This window comes from Aplysia californica, unplaced genomic scaffold, assembly GCF_000002075.1.
Source record: "Aplysia californica isolate F4 #8 unplaced genomic scaffold, AplCal3.0 scaffold00009, whole genome shotgun sequence".
Classification (NCBI taxonomy): Eukaryota; Metazoa; Mollusca; class Gastropoda; order Aplysiida; family Aplysiidae; genus Aplysia; species Aplysia californica.
Window position 1 is genome coordinate 2,540,467 of NW_004797279.1, and position 20,305 is coordinate 2,560,771.

Here is a 20,305-nt window from a genome sequence, read left to right on the forward strand (position 1 = left end):
GAATCTAAATCAGAGAGTTTACAGTAATACTAGAGAGAGGGCACTTCGCCCGGATGCGCGTATCTGGGTCACCAGCTGATCGTGGAGAAACGCGCGGTAAACAAAACAAACTGCATTCATTGTTCTAGGCATTTTCGTTGATCGCAGACAAGCATGGCCCCGGCTAGCACAAAATGTCAATGGTGTTCTGCTATAAACTGCACCTATTAGAATCAAAATCTGAGTTTCTTTCGATTTCCAAAGGAGGACGAATATATTTTGATGAATAGAAAAATATAGATCAAAATAGTGACAATGTGATTGTGGTCCTACCAGACTGTCACTGACACTCCATGCACAAACTGAATACACTTCCGCTTTGTTATTTAAACCGATTACGGTATTCCTTTAATTACTTTGATATTATTTTTTCAGATTTATAGAGACGAAGTAATGTATCTGCGTCTATTTGTTTATTAGAATGTATGTTAACTTAAGCCAAAAACAAGTCTTACAGTTTATGGCCGAGGGAGGCAGGGGGTTGCCTTAAATATGAGATAGAAATAACAGGCCTCCTTCTTTGTTAAAGGCCTAGTAACCTAATGAACTAACTACAAACGGTACTACATTTTGTCATGACATGACAGCATCCCTGAGCATCGCCGTGGCAGCGATCACCGCGCGTAAGTGTTTTCGCACCCCGCGCCGGGCGATACGCGAAACAATGCACTGTTGTTATCTTGGAGGAACTATAATAGGAGAGGCCGCGAGTCGCGTAACGTGAAGCCGCTGCAGGCGACGGTCGGCCATGTTTGTGAGATCAGCTCAGTTCTCTCAGTTGTAAACTTAGTGTCAACCGAATGGCAGTTTGCGTAGCGTTCGGGTCCGGTGGGCCTCTCATTCAAAGGTCCTGGGTTCGAATCCGAGTAGTGACGGAAAAATTTTGTTCTCTAAACTTCTACTTTCTCTTTCGTCTGCTTTCACCTCCACTTTCTGCCCCTACCTCCTCAGGGCTCCGGACTCTTTCTGCAGCCTTTCTACTGCTACTCCTTGGCTCCTTCTTACCTCTGTCTTTCAGCCACACCCCTGATCTTCTGGTAGGAAAGATCTACCCCTAGCCTTCTCGGACAAGGGCGAAAAAATCTCGGAGGTCGCGTATGCAAATTGCGTAAATTAAAGGTCCCTTGGTGGTCTAAAATCGATAAGAGTAGGCTTCGGTCGCCACCCAGGCAAAATTCAAAATTTCCTACCAAATGTTTTTAAAAATATCAGTCTCTAGCAATGGCACTGAACTTGATGACGAAATGCCTTCTGATTTAGCCGTAAATGCATCTCACAGTAAAAACAGAATGAAAAAAAGATTTCAGAAAATTCAGTTTGCCATGATGATAACTGCACGTATGTGCCTAGATCTACTCTAGCATACTTGTCAATTTGCTCTGCATGTTGCTTACATTGCTGGTTTTGTGTTGTTAAGGTTGACAAAGCATTTGAAAATGTGAAACCTGCATCGGTGCCTTTGTTGACTCCAATGTGTCAAAAGTAAATTCCTTGCTGTTTTTTGAAGTCTCGTCGGAGGTTCGACAGTGCCTTCAAAGAATGTCATTGAAGTGTGTTTGGTGTGTGAATAACATTTTTGATGCCACGTGTCGTCTGTCTGTGCATGGGGTGTGACATTGTCAAGAGTGAAATGTCATAAATTAGTGCAATCTGTTTTGAAAATCTTATTATTATAAGCCTATCATTTCAAATTCTCTATTAATTTTTCAATACCCTTAACAGTATTTGGTAAAATTTAGATAAAGTGTCTTGGTGTTTTAAAGGTGCCCCTCCCTCCTCGCTTTATTTGGGGGGGGGGGGGGGGCTGTTTTATTCTTGTTTTTGTGTGTGTGTGTGTGGGGGGGGGGGGTAATTTCCACCTTCATACTTCACTCTTATCTGCCTTGCCCTCTCCTTCCTCATTCTTCGCCCATCCCATCCCACTCTCACTACCATCTTTTGTGTAATCATTTTCAATTTTGTTAGAAATATATTCTGTTGTAAGTTTAAGTCAAGAAGACTACGTTTTTGTAAAAATAATGTCAGTGATGATATCATTTTGCACTGATGAAGTTCTATGACCGAAAAGTCTGCAAATTTTGTTATCCCGTTTATATTTTTGTTTTGATCCTTATTATCCCAATTTCTTCTCTAAAACAAGTTTTTAAAAAGTTATCTTGCCGTCACAACGTGTATACATAGTACATGTATTACCAAATGTTCGACTGAGTGAGCTGGTAATTTGATGCAAGTAAGATTTCTTGCTGTCCTTATTATATTGTTACTATCAAGAAGTCTTCGTTTTTTGTAAAAAATAATGAAGTTCGACTTCCAAAAACTCAGCAAATGTTATCATCCCGTTTATAATTTTGTTTTGATCCTTATTATCCCAATTTCGTCTCTAAAACATGTAAAACAGAATATCTTACCATCACAATGTGTATACATAGTACACGTGTTACTGTAATAATTCGACTAAATGAGCTGGAAATTTGATGCAAGTAAGATTTGTTAACATCCTTATTACATTACAACTGTACGTGAGTGCTTATAATGCTGTAATTAACATTGACGAAGAAATTTTGAGAGAAAATGGAGTCCGAGCAGCTTGTTTTGAAAGGAGATTACGCTGCGTACGCTGCATTGTTTTGAACTTACAAAGATGGCGGCAGGCCCGATAAGCTCCAAGGTTGTTATGGAGCGCCGCCACGAGTGTCACCTCTCTATTACTGTAAACCCTCTCTGATCTAAATTTAGACAGAAGGAAAGCCCAAAGAACCAAATCCGTCACCAAAATGACATTACACCAATTAACCCCCCCCCCCCCCCCCTCCAAGGCCTACGCTTCCGCTTAGATTAGACATGGGCATATCCCAGCAGTAAAATTGACACCGATCTACTCCATCAAGTGCGAACTAATCTAGACCTTATTATTTGGATCGTTAGGCCTAGATCTAGATCTAGATCTATTTTTACTCGGATGATAGATCTAGGTTCTAGAAATCTATCGGGGAAGTGAAACATAGCCTAGGCTTGATCTTGATCCTAGTCTTAAGTGCGAAGTAGATTTTAGACTGGACTGAGGCACAGATGAGTCAGTCGATCCATTGGCCTTGATTCAATATCCTTGTCGGATGGTTTCTGTTTTATCATCATCAAGAGAATTCTGGTCAATGTGTTGTCAGAGTGATTCTATCTTGATCCAGAAGTGTTTTCAAACAGACTACAAGACTACGGGATTGAGAGGTTAAGACGGTTGAGAGTAATGAGAGGCATGAAACTTGAAAGTGAAAGCTTGTGATAGTGCCACTGTTCTGTCCCCCTGCCCACCAAGTTGATATTAAATTGATCAGTTTGACTATTGACTAGAGATCTATCTAGATCTAGAATCTAGAGCTAGATTCTACATCTGAGACCGAGAGAACATTATGTCACGTACATGATAGTAGTACATAGAATAGTTACTGTACAATCATCTAGATTCTAGTCTACTACTATCATTGGTTGGTGCGCAGTAGAGATCTAGATTCTAGATATATTGATATATAGATCTAGATCTATCTAGATCTAGATCTAGACCTAGATAGTCTGGATCTTTATTCTTAGTCTAATGGATTCTGAAAGCACAGAAATTCCTCAAAAATATACAAATACAACTACAGAGACTGCTTTCCCAAGAGCAGATCAAAATGTTCTACAACTGGGTGCTGACTTGACATCTGATCCTGACGAGTCTACTGTAATGTCAAAGAAAACCCTTACTCCTCGAGTACCTGGAGGAGCAATGGCAGTAGAGGAAGAAAGAGATGCTTTACGGTATGTAGATCTCTATATCTAGATTTAGTAGGCCTTATAATTTTGTATAGCCTATTTTTATCGAAGGCGAGCCTATATATATCATCTGTGGGTGGTTAAAGGCGCTTTGCTGATCTTGTAGGAGACCCTCGATTTTTCTGCTGAGGTGCTGTACATCCCACTCAGCTCAGGCTGGCCCAGGCAGGCATGCGGTTGGAAGCCTACCTCCCATATGATCTATTATGTTTCATGAATTTTTGTTATAATGTAAACTAATGGGCGTTTTTTCGGTAGTTCCCACCCCGCCATTGTGGGTCGCGGGTTTTGGCCCCAAGAGTAGGGGGGTTTCAGGGCCCCCCCTGAATTTTACCTAATTTGATGTTTTGCAGTTATTAGGTTTGATATCTTAGCTTGCCGCGCATCAAACGTATATAGACCTAGATGTAGATCAAGGCTCAAATAGTCAAATAAGGGGGGTGGGAACTACCGAAAAAGCACCAACAAAGGGGGCGTAAACATACAACCTACATTTTAGAAAAAAGTTTATTTTGTTTGAGTGAATAGGGTGTATAGTAAGTACTTCTATCTTTTTCTGAAGCATTAGCCTCCCTGTGAGTGTCAACATTGAACAGTATTTTTTCTGAAAAATGACAATGTGTGCTATTTTTTAAAACTTAGCCAGCAGCGTGAAAGGGATGGCCAGGCTGACCAAAAAATATCATATTAAGAAAAATGGCGTTGTCTATGTTTGTCTTTTATGATATAAAGTGCTGGGTTTGTAAATGATTTCATGATGTTACTTCCTCTATTGGATACATTGAATTATGAGACTAATTCAATGTCAATGTTTCGTTCTGTAGTATAGTTTTGTGAGTACCATGTTTTAAAGGAATTTAATCTCAATATTTCCCCGAGTTAAAATGACTATAATGACTATATTTATCATTACTTGGTTACATTCCACAGGCAGCATGTCTCGAACTTAAAGGTTGTTCTCAAAGAAATGTATGACCAGTTATCTGTGTACAAGAACCGCTGTGCAGGAGTAGACACTGTCAGTCTAATGTTGCGAGAATCCAAGAGGGACGTTATAAAATTATCAAAGCAGTGCAAAGTGTTAGAGACAGCAGTAGCAAATCTTCAGAACAGACTTTCAACAAATGGATTGTCGAGCAGGTGAGTATATTATTATATTATTTTCTGAGAAAATTTATAGTTCAGTCAACGGTATGCAAAGGTGAGCAAAATGTTGTGTTCAGTCTTTCATTTCATTTTTTTAAACAAGAGCTGGGCTGTACTTTAGTTCTTCATTTCCAGTCTTAACTGTTTATTTAGTAGGAAAAATTACACCATTTTTTTCTGTCTTAGTTGTTTTGAAGGTGTGTTCCATGTCAAGCATAGGCCTACAATAATAATATTAGATAGCACAAATACCTGCTCAACAGCAAGCTTTCTATGCTCTTTACAAGACAATTACTCCAGCAGACCTGATATCATTCTGAAACAATCTCAACTTCCTGGGAAGCATACCGTACGTATAAGCTGCCATTTATAGACCAGGTGCTCAAACACTAACACAAATTTGTTTGCTGTCTATACCTGGGTACCCATTCCCACCTAGGTGAAGTAAGGAAAATTTGTGAAAATTTCCTTTCCCAAGTACACAACGTCGGGCCCGTGGCTTAAACTCTCGAAGCCACAAACTCACGATTACGAGTCCGGAAGCCTAACCTCTTAGATTACCCACACCTTATAATACACTCATACATCAATAGAAAAAGATCCTCCAAAAATGCCTTTGAATTTGAGTCTATTGTTGTGTTGATTCATATATAATTTTGTTGCATCTAAAATATTTTCTTTCCATGTCATCTAACAGTGTGAACATCGAAGAAACTGAATTGTTTGTGCCTGGTCCTTCAAAGCAAACTTTAGACAATTTGGCTCGAGAGAATGCAAGATTAAGAAGTCAGTTGAAAAATTCAGAAAATCCAGCTGGCAAAAAGGTGACAGAGGTAAGAGTCAAAATAGAGAGATCGTAGTAGAGCTATTGAATTTGAATGTGTCCTGACTTGTTGATTGTTTGGATATAAACTCTTACCTACTCTGACATACAGTAAGATAACAAAATCTTGAAATTCTTATTTTCAAAGAGGCTGGTCTGTACCTTTCTTTTCTGTGTCAGATTTTAATCGTGTGGGATAGAAATAGATTAGCGTCTTTGAACTGCTTTAGCCTTTAGCTTACTTGTTCCTTCAAATCCTCTTTTTCATCTGTTTGGACAAAAATAATAAAAGGTGCCAAATTCAAATGTTATAATATTTTGTGAACTGAGACAGAATAAGAGAATTTTTTTCCACTAAAGTCTAAGTCTAAAGTGAAATTTTGTATTCAAGAGGACTCATCAAATTTGTGGTATGCTTAAAGTTGGTTGATTGTTAAAAATATTTGTTTCAGAAATGTAATAATTGTTTAAAAAGGTCAGAGCATTGTGACAAAATTGTTATAGTTATACTAGATTTGAGTCATTTGAAAGTAGTTTGATGTGAACTTTTATTACTGTATATTGACACTGTATAATACTATACTATATTGTTTTACCAGGATGTACAATCCATGAAGGCCTCGTTGGAAAAACTTGAAGCTGAGAACAATCAGTTGAAAGCTCAGCTATTTGAAATGGAAAATATGAAGATGAGAATAGTTCAACAATATGAAATGGAACTGAAAACGCACTCAGAAAATGTGGCTGTTACAAGATCTGATATAAGTGTGGAGTGTAAAGAGACACAAACCTTCGACCTTCCACAATCCTTGATGGAAGTTTTGAGGACGTCTCTGAAACAAGTGTCAGAACAATGTGTCCAGCTGCAAAGTCAGCTAGAAAAGACTCAGATGGTGAAAGAAGAGCAGCAAAAGAGGAATGAGACAAATGAAAAGGTGATGTTGTTTTCATCAGTGTTCTGATTATTGTTGTTGCCATGAGATCATTGAAGATATTTGTCTATGGTAAAATGATTTTGTTCCAGTGTGGGCCATGGAGGTTGAGAAGTCAAGATTTTCCCTTGGAATTATCAACAGTTTTCAGAGAGTTGGCATTATGCCTTATGGTTGAAATGGGCTTATAACATTGCAAAGGTAATCTCTGCATCTCTTAAACAGTCCCACAAATTATGTATGGACAGCGAGGCAATTCAAGGCAGGGTTTGGCCATGTTACTCTGTGTCTGACTGCTTTTGATTGGAGCTGTGAAAAAAAAATGTACACAAGACCTACAAAAATGTCTCCCCAAAAGTTGCTGAACTTTGGAAACATGAAAAAAGCCAGCATACATGTATGTAAAAATAGTAACTGGCTCAAATTACAAAATATCGTATTTCTGCACCTTTCGCTCCATACACACAATGTGTTGAGCATATTTTTATTCCCTGTGAACCTTCGAATATTATGTTATATTAGGACACTCATAAAAGGGCTTAATTTAAATGAGGGTTTTTAAAAACCTATGCACGGTATAACATGGATAGGTCGAACACAGAAGACTGGAAATCATGCATCCATTGAACTGTGCCTGCGGTCTGGGTTTTTTTCTTTTCTTTTTTTATCTTTGTAAGATATATCCCTTGAACTGCAAATCCCCCGAACTACCGAGGCTGGTCCCGACGAATTTAAGCTATCTGTGTTATACTGTTTTTACCTTTATTTATCTAACTGACCCCATAATATAGCAGACATCCTCAGGGGTCACTGTACAAGAGACTTTTTCTAATTTCTGCCCTATTTGGCAACAAAAATAGTTTGGGCTATTTTCTCGGGATGTGACTGAAGATTATGATTATGCAGCCTCATGACTCTTTTTTGAGTACAATATGTGACTTTGTACCTGTAAAAGTATTATAAGTCAACTATTTTTGGAAGATGAGGGATGTTTGAGTCTCAAGTGCAAGTGAGTTTTCAAATTTTGACTGTGATTGAAATACCTATCATTAATGTCCCTGAAAATAAATAGAAATGGTCTAACATGTCAAAAACAGGCTATAAAGCTAGATTCAATTTTTTAAAGCCTCAGCGTTGCACAGTGTTTCTTTCATTTCTGTTCATTACAACCAATTTTTATCGAAATGCTGTTGATGTTGAATGTGCTGTTTTGATGCATGTTGACCTTTTATTTTCATCACAATATTTGATTCCTCCACAGGAGCTCGGCATAACAGAAGAGAAATATGCAGAACTGCAGCGTAACTATGAAAAAGTAAGTAATAATTGTCATGAACCAGATATATAAAGTAGGTCATTATGCCTGGACTCTGCCCAGCTTATTTAAGTATGATATGATTTAACTCATTCGCTACGTATTATTTTCGGCTTGTGGACGAATTCTTTTCGGGAGGGCGACATGAGATGATGACTAGTGCGCAGTTCACAGGTCTTTGGGGCCATAAATTCAAATAAATATCAATATATTATGTACCAACATTTTCAGTATGGTTTGTAGAATACACCTGCATTATTTATTTGCGTATTTTTCAACTTTGGTTCCTGTAAGAGGCGATTATGCAACACAATTGTGATTGGATGCGGATAAAATTGGAAAATAAAAATTTTATAATCTCAGTCAGGTGAAACTAAAAAAACATGTTTGCACCTAGTCAAATGATACCTCAAAATAACCATAACTGTATATAGAACAGGAAAATGTTAAAAAATGTGCAGTTATTTACATACATTCCATAATATTTGTACATTTGGATCATAACATCCGATATTGAAAAAAAATAATTTTAAAAATAATTTTGAAAAAAGGATCACAAACAGAAAAAAATACGCGTAACTTATATGGAATTATTCAGAATTGCACTTGGAATAAACCTATACATGTCTTGAGTGGTACTTTTTGATTAATTTCACCCAAAAGTAGTGATTTTGGGGAGAAAAAAATATTTTGACTATTTAGATCTAGGCCTAGATCTAGCACTCAAAAATATTGATTTCTCAATTACAGTGCACCGGCAATTTGCGTCCGATAGTATCAATATTATAAAGAAGAGACCTACACTTCTTTAGTGAGCAAAATAATTATACATTTTGTTGTGTAAAAGTACTTAGACTAGTGTCTGGGCTATAATTTGGGCTTCGCGATAAAACAAAGTCGAATAGACTACGAAATCATGTTTCAAAACTGAATCAAAACTTCCGATTTTCGGTGGAAACGCTTGACCCGGAAGTCAACATTATATTATGACCTTTATTTTAACATGGATAAGTGTATTGGAATAGAAACCAAGCTAAAATTGAACGTCGGTTCTCGAGCCGCCGGGGACGGCCTAACGTACTGACGGCACTTGAGCCGCGCCGCCCCCCACGGCTCGGCGTAATGACTGAGTTAAGAACTTAACAACTTTCTGCAGCCAAAACTTTGTATTTTTCTGTTAGTTTGTTTTTGTGAAGAAGAGATTGATGGTGAGAAGAATTTTTATAAGGCTTTTTTCTTTGTTTATTTTTACATCTGATGGAAAGGGAGCAGTAAATGTGTGATAGAGTGAAATATATTTTTATTAAACAAGGCGGTATGACAGGGTGTAATTTTGTCCTCTGTTTAGTAGCACCAACTCCCCAATGTCAAGGGAAATGATTCTGCCATCACTGGATGAATGACAATATTATTAAGTCTTTTCCCTTAGTCTAAAACTTCATGAGATGGCACCAGGTTTCACATGCGGATAACTTGAGAACGACAGATGTACGCCATTGGCCGATATTTATAGTAAAGCCATCTTGTTTGACATCATTGAGGGATTCCCACTTTGTTTTCGTTCTCGGTGGCAACACAACCGCAAAGCACTGTTGCAGTATTTTTAAAGCCTGTAGCTTGTGGTGGCGGGGTGGTTAGTGCGCTTGTCTCGAAAGCAGAAAGTCCAGGTTAGAGCCTCGGTTCGGTCACAGATTTTTTTTTTCTGTAGTATTTCTATTACTGGCATTCTTTACAGCTCACTGGCAAAACTGGACGGTAACAGTGGGCTGGGGATACAACGAGGAAGGGGGTTGTGGGGGGGGGGGGGGGGGGGGAGGGGGGCAGTAATAAAAACTTTGACTGTAATAATGTGACTTAGGTCATGTTATGAGTATTTATCCACCTAAACGCACGCCATACAAAAGCACGCTCCGCTCAAACGCACGCTTTCGTCATCTGACGGGTTTTTTACTATATAATTTAGACGTACAAACGCACGGTCACTCCCTCTATACGCACGCTTCGATCCGCGAAACACGCCGACAAATTAAGCTTAGCAAGGGGCAATTTTCATGACAACCTGCACAGCCTGCATAAGACAAGCCTAGAATTTACTAGAAAACCGGATATTTGGTGAGAGTGCCCCTCTCGCTGTACAAAGAGAGTAATGGACTGCGTTTACTGCCGTTTACACACCACACATAGGTCTCGATCTAGGGCTGGTCGGTTAAATGTTGGGAGGGGGAAACTGAAATGTTTTTTGATTGGTCACTGGAAATGTATCTTTGAGAGAAGGTTTCTGACTGGTGTTTGGGTGACTGCATGTAATGTTTAGTTAAACCTAGGCCTGATGCGCGACACTTGTGAATGCCGTCAAACACTAGACAGGCCTCTATAGGATTTTAAAGATTAGCCTAGTAAGCCTAATCAGCTGTACTCTAAGAACTTATAACGTACTTGTTCAACGAATCACAAGAGAAAATGTTTCTCGAGGATGATTCTGCATGAATTTATGGTCGGGGGTGGTCGCTTGGAAAGCCACGTGGCCGGTCCGTCGACTCTATGACTATGACCAACAGTTTCCTCTTAGGCTATCTGTTCCCGACGTTTATAGTGCATATTCATTACATTGGGTTTGTCTTCCTCCCCCCCCCCCCCCCCCCACTCAACGCCTTTGTATTCTTAATCCCTGTCGGGGAATCCTTCACAAAACAGTCACGTGTCGTCACATTATCTGCCAAAATGACCCCCTCTCTCCAAGGGAGGTCACTAGAGTAATCAGGAATTGAGATGACTGCGTCCCTTCCTCCCCTTGCAAAGGTTCATGTAAACGCACGCTCCGTGTAAACACACGCTAAGGAGCCCTCCCGAGCACCGTGCGTTTAGGCGAAGACTACTGTAATAAATACTTGACACAAATTTAAATGGTTGTCTTTTAATTAAAATGAAATCAAAAAGAAAAATCATAGTACATAGTTCATCTCAAATCGAATGTTTTAAGAGATTTCAGATTGGTGCATTAACTATAGAGTTTCAAAATGAGCATTGACTCTTGGCCTTAAGAGTTGAGGGTTCCCTGTATTTGCTTCATGTGTGATTTTGAGAGTGTTTTTTTTTCTTCCTTATTTTATGAATATGAGAGCCTGTTTTAATGTGCACACTTTATCAATATTTCTAGTCAAGTCATGAATTAAAAATTCTTTATAATGTTTTGAGCATTTGCTGTGCCATCTCATTGGTCAGAAGTTATGGCGTGGTCAAAACAACATTGAGTACATTTTGCCTGATCGCACAGGTTGTGTTGATGAACCACCGATGGCAGAGTCACAGTGATAATAAAGAGAAAGAGGTGCATGCTCTTCAAGCCAGGATCAGCGAACTGGAAGAAGCAGACCAGATGAGTCACATGATCAATGCGGCAACTGATAATTTGAAACAGGTAAAACATCTCAAAACTCACTTCTACTAGATAACTCCTTTTCTGTACTTCTGTGTTCTTATGCTTCCAAATCAACTTATGTCTTCCCGGTTTTCTTCTGATACTGTGCATCTGTGGAAAAAATATATTTTCTTCTTTACATAACTTCCCATTGACACATGTAGAAATCACTTCAGTTCAAGTGGTTTAAATTTTAATAGATCTAGTCTACTGTGAGTATGTGTACAATTTTAATTTGTGGAAGCTAGGCACATTATCCATTTTAATAACTAAGACCTTTTTTTTTCCTGATGAGTGTATGATGCCTTCTCTCACTGCCTGCTTTTGATATGTGCTTCTCAGCACCTCTTTGTGGTATATTTGTTGCTTGCTGCTTTGTTGTAAATTTGTCTGGACCTCTCTTGATGCAAAAGTCTGTACTAGTTTTCTTCAAAGATGGCACATAGTCTCACTTTGACATAGGAGAGGGGAAGGGCAAGGAAAGGGTACAAGAGGGATGCAGAGAATGTGCTTGAGATGTTTCAAGAAGATTTTATAATTACGGCCTGTTCAGATGGATCAAATAGGTTAATCCTTTTGATGTGTCTTTAATGTTCCCGAGTGTCTGTCCTTGTTTTTCCCAGCACTTAATGAGCTACTATCGTTGGTTGTGCTTCTCTTTTACCCAGAAAAAAAAGATTGATTAGTTCTGAAATGCAACAGATGTTGCTCTGTTAGCTTAGTAGGGCACTGAATCAGTATATGTGTGATAATGATTAATCTATTCCTGAAACTAATTATTTTTTTCTCTGGAAATCATTTCTTTCCTTAGGTTATGGTATCATTGCATTGCTAGAAACACGAATCTACGACTCAAAGTGTCAAAATTATGTATATTTATGAATTTCTGTACCTTTTTTGCAGGAAATAACATTGCTGCGAGTCCATCTTGACCACAAGGAAGCTGAAAATGTTCAACTAAGAAGATCTGTCCAAGAATGTGACAAGTTAAAACAAGAAGTTGCCGCTCAGAGGCAACAACCACAGTTTGACATGAGCATTGTGGAAATACTAAAACAGCAAATTCAAGTGTGTACAGAGGACTTCAATAATGAACGTAAAGACAGGGAGAAGGCTGTTAATAAAGCAAAGCAGTTGCAGGAGGAGGTGAACAGGTTATTAGCTGAGGTGAGTTTCGGCCTCCTTTGGGTGAGTAATTTTTAAATTATTAGCATCTTTAGCTAGATTTCTTAGTACCGTATTAGGCTCAGAAAAACATTGAGATGGCAAGATTTCTTTGTTTCTTCCGCTGCAAGATTATTTCCTGTGTTTTCTTTAGTTGGTTTTTTTTTCAAATAGGACTTCATTAAGCTGTAGCTCAAAAGACAATACTATTTTCAGTAATATTGAGCTTTTGTCATACAAAACAAATCTTTAAGATGATGCTGACTGAGAAGTGAAAAGAACGACCTGAAATTTTTAACTAGCTTGCTTCAGGTAGCCCTTATTTGGGTCATTTGTGTAGTTCTTTAAAAACTTATAACTGTGAAATGTGAATTTGAAATTCTTTTTAAAATTAACTGCAAGTGAGTAAATAAAGTTTTAGTTGCGTATGATAATGTATTCTTTTTTATAATTTGTGTACATTTTTTTTCCCTCTTTGAATTGCACTTGAAAATGAGCATATATTAAAAAATTTGTGTTGCAGAACAATGCAGTGAAAACTGAATCTGACTTCCTGAAAAAGCAAATGTTGCATCAGGTACTGTTAAAATTTTTTTTGGTTTCATGTAACATAATTTACAACTTTTATACTTTCTCCTTTAGTTAGTTTTGCATCATTTATTGCCTATTATGAGTTTTTTTAGGAGGCCTCTATCCTGTAGTAGTTCAGTGGTTGGCATGCATAGTGTCTACTTGTGAACGTTTTGGTTTTGAAATGATTTTATGTGTGAAGGATGTGTTGTCTACACGGAGTAAAAATGTGAACTGCTGCAGTAAGTTACACCTATAATTTGATGCAGGCCTGAATATACAAAATAATAGTGTACTGTCTCCCAGAGATATGGATTTTAAGGCTATTTGTTCAGTTTGTCCTCATGACAGAGCAGTGTGACAGTTAAGACATATGAATGGAATTTACTTTATACTTTAAAAAAAGTTCTACTCTCCTCACTGGTTGTGAGCTAGTGTCTACACAAGGCTGTTTATATATATATATGTGTAATAAGGTAAAAACTAATAATGGGTCTCAGTAGGCAAGTCAGGTATTTATTCGTCTCCATAGGCCAGATCTATATCAGTTATTTATTTCTCCGTATCTTGATGTGTTGTCTCTTACTGTTTTCTTTGGGTTAATACAGTACTTGATTTACCCCAGCAAAATACTCAGTATTTCCTCTTTTGTCTTTGAACATTCCATCTCTCAGGATAAAAAAAGTGGTAGTGATAGTTTTTCCTTAGAACACTTGGCAATTGAAAGTGTGATTTTATGCCTGTCTCTGTTTGACAGATTGTCATGACTTGGAAGAACTAAAGGCTACTTTTTATACATCACTAATTTTAAGTTGTTCTCTTTTTTCTTCTGACTGTTTTCAGACCATCAGACCGGACTACAGCAGAATGAATCAGCTTCCTGTTTTCCAAGCCCGTGGTCATCAGCCTGCAATTCTAGCCAACAGAGCCTTGTTTGATGTGAGAGGACGAGCTCCCGTCTCTTCAACAGGCTCATCGTCGCTATCGCCATCCTCTTCTATGTCAACACCTCCAGAAACACGAGAGGAAAACAATGCTGCTGGAGGCCCCTACTCCCGTGGTAGTTCTCGTGACAGTGGAGTGGGCCCAGATGATCCGTCAGAACTTGCGACTGGAGCTCATCAGTTGAGGAATGCAGAACTGGAGTTCTTGAGTCTCCCTAGGAATGTTGGGGGAGATTCTACTGACGAAGTGCTAGAAGCAAGGACTGGGCTCACATCTATGCCTCCACCTCGCAGAAGGCCTCAGAAAAATGGAGAAAAGGGAGAGTATATGACATGTCCAAAATGCAATAAAGAGTTTTCAGAGAGTCAGAATAAGGATCTGTTAAATCATATGGAGGTGTGCACAGACTAGAATACTGCATTACTGCCCTTAAGATATTTTGGTAGAGGCATAGTTCGTGTACAAGAAAGTTTATGTACAAGATAGGTACAATGTACTTTCAAAAGATGGATAGAAATTTATGTTAGGGGAAAAGGGTGGTGGTGTTGAGAATAAGTATTCTAATGGGGTTTGTTTTCGCTTAGCAGCTCTTTGGACTCTTAAGATTAAAACATAGCCGAAAATAAAGAGCAGCACATGGGTGGAATGTTAATGTATACAGATGCTGAACTGTGGGTATTGTTAAGTGTAGTTATGTGTGTATCCATTTCGTCTTTGATTTGTGTGCAGGAATTTGAGAGTAAAGGAGTGGTCCAAAAAAAAAAAAGAAGAGAAAAAGAGGAATGGAAATGGGCTGAATGAAAGAGGTGTGTGTGTGTGTGTGTGTAGAGGTCAGGGTAATAATAGAGTATAAAGACTTCAAGGGGGAGAGAGAGGAAGAAAGAGAGAGAACGAGCTTATGAGAGAGAGAATCTAGGAACAGTGAAAGTTATGTTGTTCTGAACTATTTAATCCTTAGCTTACCACAGTGCAGTGGGTCTCACATATAACAGTCTCGGTTGTTACAGGATTTCAGATATACAAGGCTTGAAATAAATGTGCGAGTCCAATCTCTTATGTTGTATAGCAAAAAAGTTGTTTTATAGCAGGCATTCGAACAGGCATGCTGGGTTATAACAGTCCTCCTATCATTGACAAAATCATTGTCCTAAAACATACAGACTAAAAAAATCAGAAAACAGGGAATGAAGTAAAACAACATCCAACATGGTGAATTGTACCCAGGTGATCCACAGGAGACCAAAGTTGATTGTGTACATGTTGTATGTCTTTACCATGTGTCCAGGTGATGGAGGGAGAAAGCTGGATGCTCTTTTCTGTTGATGCAAATCTAGTGAATTATTTAGAGTGACCTTGGACTGGCACTACATCATCACATTGTCTTCTCGTGGGGTGGCGGAGACTTGTTACAGGAATTAAAAATTGAATGGAAATGAAGGCTCTGGGTGCTAGTTATACCACAGATCTATGTGTGATCCTTTTCTCAGCTGTGGTAACTATTCCATTCTGAATTATTGTAAACACTAAAATGCACAGAGCTTGCTGTAGACTATGTGAAGCAAGGGTATGCTCTATTTAAAGGTTATTACAGTCGGGCTTGGATGACTCAGATACGTTGGGGATTGGCAAATGTGTTCAACACATCCACAATTCGGGTAAACATACAGCGAAAAATCAAAGATATATGTGAGGTATCTTGGTGAAATTAGGCGCTTGTCAAAATAATGAAATAAAAAAATTTGGCATTTATATGGCTGTTTGGCAATTTAAAACAAATTTTCCTTTTTTGGCTCTACACCTTTTATGTAATTTAAAAACGTATATTTAATGGTGGATTTTACTGAAAGATGCCGATCAAAGGCACAACAAATGTCAATTTGCAGTTTCCAAGGACTCTCCAGCTTTGGATGTCACAAAACTTTGGCGGCCATTTTCGTACTAATTTTACCTCTGAAACCGGACTATCCACTCCTCATTCAACTTCTACTCAAGATTGATGGGTAATATTTTCATTAAAAGCAATGCAAATAAGCAAGCTTTAAGATGATATCAATAACTCCATGTGCCTAAAAATTGACGCGCGCCTGATTCCACTGCGTCGTGACCCATATCAGTATCAGTCTGGGAATGGCAAATTGTACAAGCTGTCCATGATTTTGAGTTTTCAGTGTTCATATAATCTATGCCTGAATGTAATATTATCAGTGAAAGTATTACCCGTGCATCTCAAATTACGGTTTGTCTAGTCAATTTCGACAAGTTTTAGATACTACAAAAAATAAAATAAAAATGAGGGGAAAAAATACCACAGGAAAGGAAAGAACAATAACTGTCGATTGGTAGTGGGTAATTGATGTAATGAAAATGATCTCATTCGTTAATCATTAGTTGCAATGTATGTAAACTTAGTCCTTGTCTATAATAGGATTCAGCTATAACGGGGATATCGTGTCGGTCCCAGCAGTCCTGTTCAGTTATAGCCATGGCCCCCTCTACTTGTATTGTACTTGTACTCAAAAGTCTTATATTTGATATCTGGTTGTTACTTGTACATCGATTCAATATAACTTTCTACTCTGATCCCAATTGTGCATAAACTATTAGGTATCTTATTATTGTTATTAATTGAGGTATCTTATTATTGTTATTAATTGAGGTATCTTATTATTGTTATTAATTGTAATTTCTTTTTCTGTTGGTTTGTGCTTATTAGTTTTTGTTTAAGGTGCTTAGAAACTTATTTTAATGGTCAAAATGGTTGTCTGTTGGTTTGTGCTTATTCATTTGTATTTAAGGTGCTTAGGAACTTATTTTAAGACTTTGCCGCCTCATTTGGCCAATTGGCGATGTTTTCCACCCAATTTCTTTGGATTTTCCCACAAATGCCTTTGCCTTTGATGGCAAGAGTTTTTACTATATGAGCATTGTGGCGGCAAAGTGTTAATGGTCAAAATGGTTGTCACAGCTTTTTAAAAATTGAGAAATGAACAGCAAAAGTGGTAGGTTAGTGTTTCATGGACCTCGATATACTGGCTTGCTTTGCAAATCATAATTTGGAAACTTTGTCCTTTATATGCAGATCACTAACTCTGTGGTTCAAGAAAATCCTTCGCTGTGATGAGAAAAAATATACTTGAGAAATCTTTTTTTTTCTGTACAAGAAAGATGTTTTTGGTCTTGACAGGAAGCGTTCTAGTGTGTTAACTGAAAATATGTCAGCTTTTGTAGAAAGTGAGTGTTTGTGGACAAAAATGACTTTACATTATTTAGTGTTTCAGATGATGATACCATTGAAATATCTATCACCAAACCACAGCATAGTACAGTTGAATAAACAGCAAAATGCTGGATGAGTGAGTGAGAGTGCTTGTCATTGCCTATTTTTATTTTGTTTTTATCCCCCTCAGTGTGTGTGTGTCTATTGAATTGTGAGTACATCACTACTACTATTCATTCAGAGCATGTTAATTTCTTCATGTTGCAGTAGATGGAAAAGAGAAAAAGGAGGGGACTGTGGATGCAGATGTAGGTTTGTAAAATGCGAATATTTTCTTATGCAGCTTTATACGTACTACAGGTTTGAGGTTTTTTCTAGCCTGTGTATGTCAGTGTTTGGAGGGTACAAAATGCAAGCTATTGATTTTCAAAATTGTTCTTGCAAGACCATTGACATTATATTTGTGTCTTGATTTTTGTGTTATATGTTTTAGAAAACTTTTTGAATGTTAGTACCTATACAGTTAGTGAGATAAATTGCAAAGAGAAAGTGGACTTGTGTCCTGCCTAATAAATGTCAACAGCAGTGTGATATAATTGGGAGAACCAAAAAAACTTAAAATAAGCTACTGAAATTTCAGTAATCTTATAGCTTTGAGTGAGTGCTTAGTCCTACAATCTATTCACTAAACATATGGCTAGATCCGCGTGACAAGATACTGTGCATTTCAGTTCGGTCATCTCTATAGTTTCAGCTGAGAAGGATGTTAAATTGTCTCTACATTTCCTATTTTTGGCAAATTGCCAGTAAGAAGGGCATACGAAGCAGGAATGTTGGCAATAGCTGAGGCAGTGCTTCTGTGGTCATCTAATACCAGTTTTGATAGTGCAGTTCAGTGTCAGTGGGAGAGTGCCGACACACTGGATCCTGTTTCAGTTTCGCTTTCGAGTGCTGACCTTGGTGAACCCGCCGTACGTCACCTGAGAGAATGAGATGGCTTTTGTTTCAATATCAGCACTACACTGCGTCATGTTTCCCGTATGTTTTCAATACTGAGATGAGTTCGGCTTTCCATTAAGTCGAAAGCACCAAGGGCAACACTAAAATTTTCAGTTTCCCTTCTGGCAAAAAGGAGTACCCTCGCATTGCACTGGATAATTTTTATTCAATTAACATGGAAGCACTCATTGCTGCTTTTGAAACAACAGAGGAAAGCTATTCTAATAGAATATATAAACAAGCAATGGAAGGAGGTTGGCAATGAGCTGTAGATCTATCCCTTTTCTCACAGAGCCCCACATATATTCATAATCAGAAAATTGAAAATCTTTTTTGGAGAAGCCCCCCCCCTCTCTCTCTCTCTCTCTCTCTCTCTCTCTCTCTCTCTCTCTCTCTCTCTCTCTCTCTCTCTCTCTCTCTCTTTTTTCACTATGCCCTATTTGTGTCATATACATGAATTTATAATGTCGTGCCTGAAACAAACTGAATACAAAACGTGTGGCATCCAGAATGTAAAATGTGGTCACTCAGCTGAATGAGATTACTTATATTATTTAGTAAGTGGATGTGGATTAATATTTTGACTTGACTCTAAGTGATGCGATGAATGTAATCTCAACCTTATGCAGAGAATTGCAGATAATTATTTGTATTTAGTACAAAATGTTATAAGAAATTCAACACCACTGCCGCTAGTGATGAATGTGTAGTGTGATTTAGTATATTTATTGTATTATCTGACTCATTTCTGAATAGAAATGGCCAACATTTCTCATGTGATTCATTTTGAGGTGACGGCATTTTTGGAATGGTTATTCCTGAAACTATGAAACCTGCAGAGAGATCTAGCATTAAGCTCATAGAAACTTGAAGTGTTATGTAATATTTTCCTTGCAATACATGGTTATTTGTCAATTTGTGAAGTTAAATTGAAGTATGCTAATGTCATGTGTTAATTAATTATTTCTAAAATTTTGCACTTCATATAATCAAGAACCGTCACAGTTTTATTTCCTCATGGATATAACATTCTCCCATGCTAACAGATGTGAACTTTTTCTTAATCTTTCAAAACGACCATCCTCTGTGAATTTTAAGGCCAATATGTTTTAAAGTAGTTCTTGAATTATGAAACATACTTTGTGGAATTTTTTTTGGTTGGTGGAAGAAGCATACAATTTCTTTCTTGCAAACTGATCAAAAAGTTATTGAGACTCTATTTCAAGCCTATTTAATTATGCTGCTAAAGTAAATCATATTTCGGCCCGTATTAAATTTTTGCACTAGCAGATGAATTTTGTTAACTAGATATCTGGTATGTAAAAGGAAAAATGTGGACTTATTTCTTATTGTGATTAGCATGTTTTTCTCCTCATTTGGCTAAGAGTCCTATACAAACCAGTGAGAGTAAGTAAGGCAAGAAGAGGTTAAGTTCTATGAAGAGGAACTTAAAGTTTGTCTTGCACCCAATTTGTGATCAATGTAGGCCCTACTCTTCATAAAACCTTGTGTCTCATAAATGTGTCTTTTTAATTTTGTAAAATGTTCGTATCACTTTTTGTTTGTTTGAAAAAATAAAAAATAAATTTGTATCAACTTTCCATGTCTTTCAGGTAGCTGTTTCTATGAATTTGTACACATTTTCACATTAACCTGTTCTTATGCACAGTAGAATTGTAAATGGCCTGATTCATCATTGTCATGCTCATAACTGCCTGAACTGCAACAGGGAAGGGCTACTTTTTCTTTCCTAGTCCTTACTTACTATCGTCATTTTTCCTCTACTTCTTTTGCATGTTTGCCACACTCTTGTTACCGGCTATTTCTGGGATGCCTTGACAGTCGAAGCAGACTTTGTGCTGTTGAAGCTAGAGAGGTGAGCAGAGTAAGCCTGATTCCCTGTAAGGACTTCTCTATTGACATCCAC

At 37.8% G+C, this 20,305-nt stretch overlaps 1 protein-coding gene across 2 annotated transcripts; it reads left to right on the forward strand.

The window, feature by feature from the left end:
• Positions 1–2,866: 2,866 nt before the first annotated feature.
• LOC101855069 (protein CROWDED NUCLEI 4) lies at positions 2,867–19,979 on the forward strand. Of its 2 annotated transcripts, XM_013082832.2 has the most exons (10): positions 2,867–3,264; positions 3,681–3,834; positions 4,780–4,989; positions 5,693–5,828; positions 6,418–6,753; positions 8,012–8,065; positions 11,340–11,483; positions 12,387–12,650; positions 13,171–13,224; positions 14,061–19,979. In XM_013082832.2, the coding sequence occupies exons 1-10, from the start codon at positions 3,153–3,155 to the stop codon at positions 14,571–14,573; spliced, it is 1,977 nt and encodes a 658-aa protein (XP_012938286.1). In that variant the 5' UTR covers positions 2,867–3,152; the 3' UTR covers positions 14,574–19,979. The 2 variants fall into 2 exon arrangements, with proteins under 2 accessions (XP_012938286.1, XP_005089873.1); XM_005089816.3 differs by having other exon boundaries at positions 2,867–3,834.
• The last annotated feature ends 326 nt before the right edge of the window (positions 19,980–20,305 follow it).

Coding starts and splice junctions, on each gene's coding strand:
- LOC101855069 (XM_013082832.2), top strand. CDS start 3,153: ATGGTTTCTGTTTTATCATCATCAAGAGAATTCTGGTCAATGTGTTGT. Junction 3,835..4,779: donor GAAGAAAGAGATGCTTTACG/GTATGTAGATCT, acceptor TACATTCCACAG/GCAGCATGTCTCGAACTTAA. Junction 8,066..11,339: donor TGCAGCGTAACTATGAAAAA/GTAAGTAATAAT, acceptor CTGATCGCACAG/GTTGTGTTGATGAACCACCG.